Source organism: Epargyreus clarus, unplaced genomic scaffold, assembly GCF_041222505.1.
Source record: "Epargyreus clarus isolate Ecla_fem2 unplaced genomic scaffold, WU_Ecla_fem_2.2 ptg000004l, whole genome shotgun sequence".
Lineage (NCBI taxonomy): Eukaryota > Metazoa > Arthropoda > Insecta > Lepidoptera > Hesperiidae > Epargyreus > Epargyreus clarus.
Window position 1 is genome coordinate 6,256,152 of NW_027332212.1, and position 10,382 is coordinate 6,266,533.

The 10,382-nt window shown below is 35.6% G+C and overlaps 2 protein-coding genes across 2 annotated transcripts; both read right to left on the reverse strand.

Annotated features, from left to right (window-relative positions):
- Window positions 1-2,196: 2,196 nt before the first annotated feature.
- On the reverse strand, window positions 2,197-6,449 carry Ssl1 (general transcription factor IIH subunit 2 Ssl1). The gene is made up of 9 exons (XM_073093020.1): window positions 6,213-6,449; window positions 5,719-5,920; window positions 5,338-5,477; window positions 4,931-5,093; window positions 4,718-4,816; window positions 4,249-4,421; window positions 3,759-3,890; window positions 3,459-3,567; window positions 2,197-3,111 (listed from the first exon to the last, which is right to left on the reverse strand). The coding sequence occupies exons 1-9, from the start codon at window positions 6,272-6,274 to the stop codon at window positions 2,971-2,973; spliced, it is 1,221 nt and encodes a 406-aa protein (XP_072949121.1). The 5' UTR covers window positions 6,275-6,449; the 3' UTR covers window positions 2,197-2,970.
- A 290-nt stretch (window positions 6,450-6,739) lies between these two features.
- Window positions 6,740-9,363, reverse strand: lwr (ubiquitin conjugating enzyme lesswright). Its single transcript, XM_073093021.1, has 5 exons — window positions 9,249-9,363; window positions 9,103-9,171; window positions 8,947-9,030; window positions 8,472-8,734; window positions 6,740-7,761 (listed from the first exon to the last, which is right to left on the reverse strand). Exons 2-5 carry the CDS (start codon window positions 9,166-9,168, stop codon window positions 7,695-7,697), a joined length of 480 nt encoding a protein of 159 aa, XP_072949122.1. The 5' UTR covers window positions 9,169-9,171; window positions 9,249-9,363; the 3' UTR covers window positions 6,740-7,694.
- Window positions 9,364-10,382: the final 1,019 nt, after the last annotated feature.

The window sequence follows — 10,382 nt, forward strand, 5'->3', positions numbered from 1 at the left end:
TAAGTGAAAATAAGGCGAAAAAATAAATATTTTTAATCAAATAAATTACAGTGTATTTGGGACATAATAAGGTAAGTTTTCACCAAATTTCGTATAAAAAAAGAAATTTTTGAAAAAGATATAAATAAAAAACCAAAAACTTGGTTTTTTGAATTTTTCACCCAAATTTTGAGGTTATGTGAAAAAATTGCAAATACAAAAGTTGTAGATCTTTTTATTGCCTACAACTTTGCCATTTAACTTTTTCGCATAGGACGTGTAGATTAGCCGGAAATCAAGATAAACCATTTTTTACCCTTAAAAAGTCACCCCCTCCCACTTCCCGAACTCGGATCGACCGTAATTTATTTTTCCTTTCATTTTTATCATATTCCCCTCCTTTTCCAATGGGTTTCATTCTATTGTAATTTTTTTTCATTTTTTACCATTTTTAAAGGCTTCGGCACTGGTCTACTATACAACACCCATAAAATAAGTTTAACCGCAGCTATTGTTAGGCAGAGAAAACTGCGGAGTCGCGGCAATAACTTACAAATGACCGAAAAACCTTTCAAAATATTTTAATATAATCAAGGACTGTGACCTCTGTAACTCCAAGCATTCAATTGACATAAACTTAAATAATAATGAAGTTTATGTTAATTATACCTATTCATTAATATTGACATCAAAGACAATACTTTTCTGTTGAAAGTGCCTAAACTAGTGATCTCTAACAGGGAGTTTTTGAAATGTCCCTTACACAACTCTGTTATTGTTATATCTTTGTATATGCCATATATAAACTTTTAAATATTATCTAGCTTGTAAGTAATAGCTAAATAATTGTATCGAGTTATTAAATTTTTTTGATGCTTTTAAATGTGATTGTACTCACTTTATTAATGGTGGTAAAGCCCAGTTAAAATACGTAAGTATATTGTGTACCTACACTGCTATACTTTGGGTAAGGATTTTAAGTAATAACTTAATAATTTTGTTTTATGACTATTCTTATGAAACGACAAAACCTTCCACATAAAAATCCAGGATTCTCTGTGTGATTTCCTTGCTTAGAAATGGAACTTATATACAAAATTATATTGTTATCTAATTATTTGTATGCCTATCCCGCGTTCCACTAGCCGGTCACATCAAATATATTAGGAAAACAGAAAAGTAATTAAAATTTCATCGAAATCTTAAATACTAATCAACAAAATAATTTCCACCGTCCAACAGTGGCAAAAAGTGTTAGAAAATGATGGAAATTATTTTGTGGATTTTGTTTCTGATTTTTTAATCAAAATAAATTTTTCGCCAGCAAACAATTTTATATAAGAACAGCTTAATGTTCTTTCTCCTCCGTTCATCCTTTTATTTATTGGTCATGAGACCTTATCGTTGTCGCTTAGTGGATCGCGTCTCTGATAAGACTTCGCCCTTCCTTTACCCAATATAATGTTTAAATAATATATAACTTTAAAAGAAAACCGAATTCAAATATTTAGAAATAATATACGTATTACGTACGCAACATTGAAATCGAATCATTAAAGATGAGAATCGTAGATGGCGGCCGAATTTGTCTAAAATCGTTTTGGGTACAAAACAAAGTCTGTGATTCCCACTGTATTCATATCTTGTTTTATTATTGACAATCTCTCAGGTATGCATGTTTCCTCACGATGTTTTCCTTCACCGTTTAGCAAGTGATAATTAATTTCTAATACACACATAACTTTGAAAAATCAGAGGTGCGTGCCTGGGATTTGAACCTCGGACCCCTCGATCGAGAGGCCGAGTTTCTTAACCACTAGGCTATCACTGCTATGTAAAATAACGCCTACACTGAAGAAACATTTAGCCGTCAATAGTCAATATAAATACCGAATAAACATAATTTTACATATAATACGTTTATTCATTTACTTATCGAATGTAACCTTCGAATGTTAAACATTAAACACTATTTATAATAATGAAAACTAATTTAAATATTTACTTTACTTATACTTTATAAATTCTAATCTTTAATGATTCAGATTATAAACAGTTCAATGTGAGATTCTTATCTGTGATTTATACCATACAAAGACTATTGTCCGTAATATTTAAGAGTAGGTGCTTCTCAAATCATGTATTTATGTATGGACAGTACATTCTGTAAAGCTACGTAGGAAAACAAATGTGATATACTTAAATAAAAATCTTAAATATTTTACCACAAACTTTTATTTACAAATCCTAATACATTCTTATAGTATCTTAAATTAAGTGACAGGAGAGACGAATTTTCTTACGAAACAATGTGTCAAGACAAATAAAATGAATGAAATCAAGTAATTTCACCTATAGATGAAAACTGGTATTAAATGAGAATAATATAGTAGTACTAATATTCACAGTACGTACTGTTAGTAGCAGTACTAGTATAAGTAGTAAAAGAGATGCATCACGATCCCGATACGTGACGCAATCACACTCCCAATATAGTACCGCGGGCATCTATTCCAATTTGCATACAGCAGTGATACAAGTCAAGATGTTCATCGCGCACTCGCACCGCCAACAGCAGCGGTGGCCCTGCGTTGCTATCTTGCTATCAGTGGGGTTACCGGTTCGGGTATACCGGTGCGGCGCTACCGTTGCGACGCTATCGGCACGGGGCTACCAGCATGGGGCTACCAGTGCGGGGTTAGAGGCACGGAGCTATCGATGCGGCGTTATCGGTGCGACTCTACCGGCACGGGGCTACCGCATGGGGTTACCGGCACAGGGTTACCGGCATGGGGCTACCGGTACAGGGCTACCGGCACAGGGCTACCGGTGAAGGGTTACCGGCACGGGGTTACCAGCACGGGCTTACTAACACGGGGCTATCGGTGCGGGGCTACCGGTGCTGGATTACCGACACGGGGCTACCGGTGTGGCACTACCAGTGCGGGGCTACCGGTGTGGCACTACCAGTGCGGGGCTATCGGTCCAGGGTTACCGGTGCGCGGCGCCGTCGGGCAGGCGCTGGTAGAGGCGCGGGCGCGCGGCGCAGCCGGGACACACGTGCACTGATATCGTCACCGCGCACTCGCACTCCCAGCAGTAGTACTCGTGGCAACGCCCGCAACGATATATCTGCATAAACACACATTACTTAAATATTTACATTAGAATAATAAAATTAAAAGCTCGTCAAGCTCAACAATGTCCTTTAACGTTTTACTAAACAGGCTACCACTAAAACTGGCGCGTAAATCCGCTCCGTTCGGCTTTGGAACGCGGCGGTGTTCAACTTATTTGGAGAAACAATATACGAGCGGGTACTCGCTCGCGCGTACGAACGCGCAGTCTTCCCGCCTCACGCGTTTAAATAAACATCACTACCCTCATACTAGTGTATTAAATACAGTCACATGAGCGTGCACCCGTAACAATTTATCAGACATCCTTACTCTTAGTGTAAAATATGATAATAACATTACCTGTTTATCAAGATCTGTGAAATTCCTCAAACACGCAAAACAATATTGGGCCTGCCCTTCATTTTTGAGTTCTTCATAAGGTTCAACAGGAAATAGATGATGATATGATCTGAAACACAAAATCATTTTAACATTAATACCTGTCACCATTTTAGGTACCCTAGTACTAAAATTATTATTATAATAATAAACTTCACCCTCTGACATAATAAATGGTAAAACAATGGTATAATAAACGCCATTACTAGTACTTATTAAATTAACTACTCCATGAGTAGTCAATATGGAAGAGCTATATACCTGGCGAGATGCGGCGCAGAGGCGAGCGTGAGGCCGCACGTGCGGCACTGCGCCGGCAGCGAGCAGTACTTGCTGCGGCACTGCGGGCACAGGTGGCCCTCGCCGCCCACGCCCTCGCCCTCCTCCAGGTGGCTGCAACACATACATAACGTGACTAGATGGCAGTGATACTGATGACACTAAGCTTATAACAGCAAGGTTTCGACACCTCGCAAGAGACACTTGTTGAAGGTGAGATTTGTGTCTTACTTTATAATATTTGTCTTGAATGTTACAGTGTTCTACTTTCAACAATTTAGTACAAGAGAGTCACTTATATGATGCATTCCAGCAAGGTCCTGAGACTTAGACATCCATAGCTGACAAGTAGATTTCTAAACCTACCTGGTATCAAAATTATTCATGCTGCCCACATACAATATAAGTCGCGCTGCACTTATCTGATTGAGGCAGGTGTGCGGGGAGCCCGGTGTGGCGCAGGCACACATACCACATGCAGACGGTGATGGGCGGGTCCGCGCTGCCGGCGTCGGGCAACGCTGCGGGTGGCGCGGTGTGAGGGAAGCCCATCTTCACGAGCCCCGCGTCCAGCGCGCGCGCCCGCGGCGGCGGCGCCGTGCACTCCAGCAACAGCGAGCGGTAGTGCACGTCGTCCAGCACCACCTGCATACACAAAAACAGTGTTAGTTATATTAAAAGTAACCACTTGAATTTTGAGTCAAAGCCTAATCAAAATAAATAACATATGATTACATAAGTGATTTCTACCAGAGAATTGAAAAAAATTGTAAACCATAATTTGAAATATAAAATCTAAAAATATAGCTAGAACTCAATTGCCAACCTACCACAGTTAATTTTTGTTTTAATAGTTACAGTATTTTTAAACTGTAAAAAAGCAAATTATTTAAAAATAACATGGATAGTGCTGCTTGCTACTTCTTAATTTGTCCACTTACCCCATATTCCCCACCAGTGTCTTGACATAATTTCTTGCATATTCTTACTTCAGCTGCTAATCCAATCACTGAGCACCTTATTCCATCTGTTTTTAATGCCTGCAAAGTCACCACAAAAATAGAGAACCTTTATCAAGAAACTTAAATAAATTTATCATACAACAAAATTATGTTGAATGTCATTGTAATTCCAATGAAAGTTTACAAACATACCTGTATAGTGGTATTAATGTCTCCAGGATCACAAGTGGTGAGTGATGCAAAGAGGACAAGCAGTTCTCTAGATGCATGGCTGGGCAAAGGCCGCAGAACTCGGCCAGCCAGCTCTAGAGTGTTCTGCAAGGATGGCTCACCAGTTAATGCTACTGTAGACATTCTGTAAACAATGAGTGATAGAATAATAAACTGTAAATTAATTATAATAAAAAATAATGGTGGAATATTCAAATAAGAACATAAATAGCATTAAAATATTTTTAGCAACCATAAATTAAATCATACTTTTTATTTTAAAAATAGAACTATCTAAAGTTATACATCTTATTTTTTTTAAATAACCTATTTTTGTTGAATATTATAATAGATTTTGGTATAAGCAAGAAGATATTTGGAATACTCACCCTTGCACAGCTTTAACATGCTTCCTTATATTTCCTGAGAGTTCAGTAACTTTTTCAGCTCTTTTGTTTTTCATTGCTATTATACCCAATTGACTTAATGGATTTTGGTCAAAAAATTCTTCAATAAACTTCTCTAGAAGCTGGAATAAAATAAAAAATACAAATGCTATTCAATTATGATATTTGGGAAATACCCCTTCTTTCTATGTATTACATAAATAAATCAGTGACATCTGCAGAATTATGACTTCTCTTTCTCTAAATATTTATTTACATTGACATGATAATATACACTGATACTTGACAAACAAGTAACCAGTTTATATTCTCAAATTGTGCCATTCAATGACACTTGGTGTATGAAAATAAAACACACCTTACCTTCAAAGTACATAAGAATCTCATAGGTTTCAAATCCTGGCAGCTCATAGCTTCAGAGCAGTCGATAGCCACCAGTAAGTGTCTCATCATACCAAGGCGCACGGGTCCACGGCGAGGTGTAGCCGCCTTCCTCGCTGCCTTCTGCGCAAACTCTGCCACCAGGCCTTCCACCAACCCATCCTCATCTTCTTTGATAGCCTCCCTTTAAAAATTTATAAGATGGATTTTTTTCAAAGCAATTAATGACATATAATTTAATACTTGTAGAATCATTGGAACATATTTGAGACATAAGAGCAATGCCCACACTGTTATATTCTCACCTGAAATAAGTGCTTGTAAAACAAGAACTTCGAAGCTGATTTACACCTAATTACAATACAACTGTGTTTTTAATCCGTCGTGAATATTATTTAAAGAAGATTACAGAAAAAGGGCAATTAGTTATAGATAAATACTCTGTTATTAAAATTTAAAATTTTCAAAATGCTTACCAAGTTTTTTCATAACCTGTTTCCCATCTATACTCTTTTGGATCTGGCTCGTCGTCCGCCATTATGAGAGTTTAAGAATATTTTCGGTTAACTGTACGTTATAATTAGTGTAACAAATATGGAATAAACGGAGATATCGTAAAGTTTTAAATTTATTATACAGTATACACAAAACTTTCAGTCCAACCCGCTTCTTTATATTATCAACTTGTTTGACAGCTTTGACAATTGACATTATTCACAAACAAATGACAGTTGTCAGGCGTCGTTGTCAACTTGTCACTGATTTTTTTTTTATAATTATAAGTAAAGTATTTAAGATATACAGCCATTTCTGTTACAAAGCTTTGTAAAATATAAATTTTGAATATCTTCAAAATTAATCATACCTCCTGGTATAACAAAACATTGTTACTATTTTTCATTGAGCACAAATAATTCCATCATATATTAATCTTTAAAGAGAAATAATCATCTCCACTTTGCGAATAATATACATTTATACATAATTAAATAAAATCCAAACATAATTAAGTATTTATTTATTTCAAGACTAACATAAAGATACAAAAATAATAATGAAGATTCTTATTGTAATTCGTTTTCTAGCCGTGGTGCTTCTACATGTGGCGTAATTTACAACTGATTTACCATTTACTCATTTTATTTAATGTAATTGTAGACACAAAACGTTACTCAATCATGAAATCTAAGCTGAACAATTCTAACAATGGGTTAACATAAAACCAGTTATTTAAATCAAGACTGTATGTAAGAAAGTTATAAAATATTGACTTGAAACACTGGTTTTGTGTGATCCCATTATTATAGCATATATAAGAAGTCAGTTAAAAAGTGATTTATTCTAAAAAACAAACAATTTTCTACATATTGAGATACTCCTTGCTTATTTGTTATTTAATAACCATCAATTTAAAATTAACTAATGGAACAAACTTATGAGTAGTGTTTCACAACAACTGGATTGAACATAATTTGCAATGATAAATACTAGATAACAGCATTACAATAGATAATACTTGAAATTGTGTTTAAAAGGACTCCGTTACTAAACAATTATTTTACTAATAACAGGACCGGGATATTAAAAATTGTTTTTTATTCGACACACAAATAAATTAAAGACAAACTTAGACTTAACAATAAATCTAGAATGTTATACGTGAGTAGTACTTACAAATGCTACAAAAACCACTTTAAAATGGAATTTTTAAATTTAAATTTTACATCATTACTCATTCAGTGTTTTTGTGTGCATCTGAGAATGATCACTCTCAAATGCGTTTAATCTCTGGCCGCAGCTTAGCCACTTTATAGCAAGGATTTGTAGGCAGTGTATGATGCGTGATTTAGAACTTCTGCAGTACATATGAGACTATATATCATTAAAACCCCCTGCTATACAGCAACTAGCCTGAACCAGCGGCTCTCTAAGGAACATTCTTACAAATAGCATCAGATTCATTCAGTTGCAGCCATCGCTCGTGCCTGTGCTCTCACACGCTTATCATATTCTAAACGGTTTTGACTGAAACAAATAAAACATTAAATTAGATGTGTTGAATGATTGTCATTTAAATAATTAACCCGCCGAATTTATTAATTAAATTTGACGACCCGCGTGGCGGAGCGGTCACCATGCCGGTCTGACGCGCAGAGGGTCCCGGTCAGACAGATTTCTAAATGATGAATTTAGATTTCTGTTTCTGTGTCTGGGTGTTTGTGTATTTGTCTCTGTGTGTGTCCATAGCACCCACGATACAGGGAATCCTAGTGTGGGGCTGTGAGTGTAGAAAGCGTTTTAGTTTAGTTAGTTTAGTTTAATTGAATGTGTGTAAAATTTGCTTAAAAATTACTCATATAGTGTAATCTACACAAATTTTGTATTGTTAAATTTATAGTGATATTGATGATAAAAAATTATAATTAATAAAAATGACAAAAATATTGTCTATGTAATGGTTTAGATCCCATAATTTTTCAAATATATTTTTATAATGATGGCTACAGGTTTACGAGTAATCTGATGTTAACACATAATGTAACAACAGTGCGGCCCCCACAATTTTTTTTATTAAAAAATATTGTTGTATTCCATCAGAGTTAGCCAATGCAATATTTACTGTAACACTATAAGCTACAACATTGACCTACATTAAATGAGTGTTCATGGTCAGTTATAAACAAAATTATCAGTAAAAGAAAATTAACTTTCAATGATAATCAAGGAGTTCTTACCAGTAAATTGTGTATGCTTCAGCCTGTGCCGGATCTTTGACATTGGGTTCATTAAGCAGATCCTGGATGCCGAGGAGAATCTGTTTGATCGTGATCGCTGGGCGCCAGTCCTTTTCCTCATCTAGCAGAGACAGGCACACTGTTCCTGATGGGTACACGTTAGGGTGGAAGAGGGGTGGCTCAAACTTGCATTTGGGTGGACTTGAAGGATAGTCGTCTTTGAAAATCATACGCAACTTGTAAAGACCTCCTTCCCATGGGGTCTGAAAATATTTGTAATTAATTTAATTAGTACATTGTCAATGTTCTTTTACTAAACATTCATATGAAGGAAACCATTGACGAATTAGTTTACACAAGGCCAGGAAGTCCAGGATGATCAACATAACCAATATTCATAAAGAATAATAAGGTAGTAAAACTAACTCTTTGAACTAGTATTATAATTACTGTTCTAGAAAAACTTAATACTAACCCCCTTTTTGCCGGGAATAGCGCACTCCCATGTCATTAAGTTCAACGATCCATCAGAATTTTTCATAGGCCTGGCCACGAAACCCTGAAAAAAGGTATTATTATGGAAACAGTATAATTTCATAACGATTAAACAGGTATGTAGGTAGTTGCTTACAAAAGGATGGTCCTTGCGCCAAGCTTTCCTCTCTTCGGCTAAGCGTGCACTTGCTATCCCTGACATGTCCTGTGATCAAAATTATATTAAAAAATAACTGTAGCGTCATTGCTGGAAATTACTGCAAATATCTGAATAATACTCACGTATTACAACGAAACAAACGTAAAAAAGAATTAAATCACAACGCGAATAAAGAAGCGTCCCACGATGCGTCAAGTACAAAAACAGATAAAACAAACATTCATTTCATACATTTCATATCGCACGAATAAATAATTTGCACAGATAATAAAATAATATACATTCTTAGTTTTCTTCTGTTTTTAATTAAACCTAATTAAATATTTAATACCGTTCTTTTATAAAAAAATGCACTTAAATTTATTAACTTATATTAATATTGATGGAATAACTAGTGTAGCCATTAATTTCAATCTAATCCTAAAGTACCGCTTTGTATGAAATTCGCTCTTATTATTAATGTAGTTTAGCATGAATTCGCTCTAAGCCGATGCACGAACTTGTAACACTAATATTGGACCGAAATTTCGTACGAACATTCGTCCGAGATGGTATCCATTCACAGAATATCTATACTCCTATCCAAAGAGTATAGTAACCTATCTCCTATCCATTGCATCACTTACACAGAACACCTGTACTGTGCCTGTAGTCCTATCACTTATCATCATCGCTGTAATCATTCTTATCATTATCATCTCCGCATACAATTAATTAAAGAGTCCACTCCAGTCCGACTCATGTTTATTTGGACTTATCTCATACATTTCTGTACGAGTTTATAGCGTTTTCCATGTTTTCACATTAGCGAAGACCGCACTAAGACCGTACCGTATCGTTTTTATTAAGAAAGCGAAAATAGTTTAGAGAATGTTTCAAAGCAGTAGTGTAGGGTGGGCTCGTACCCAAAGCGTAATGTATACTCGTTCCACTTGTACCCAGTATCTAAACCATGTGTTAGATAAAATATTACACTCATAAAATTAAGTAAGTAAATATATTTTGCGATATTGACCCCTTTTCCCTCGTTACACGACAATAGAATTGACGTTTAATACCTACATCGAGTTAGTGTTCAACAACCTTAACAATAATATTAACTACACAGTGCGTGACCGCGGTCGTAGAGATTGAAAGCATACAGAACTTACGAAAAGAGCAGCACGCATATTATAATGTAGATACATAGATTAGTATAGATATTTAATGATTTCGGAGAAGTAGTCGTTTCTAATGTCGCACAATGTAGAAAAGTA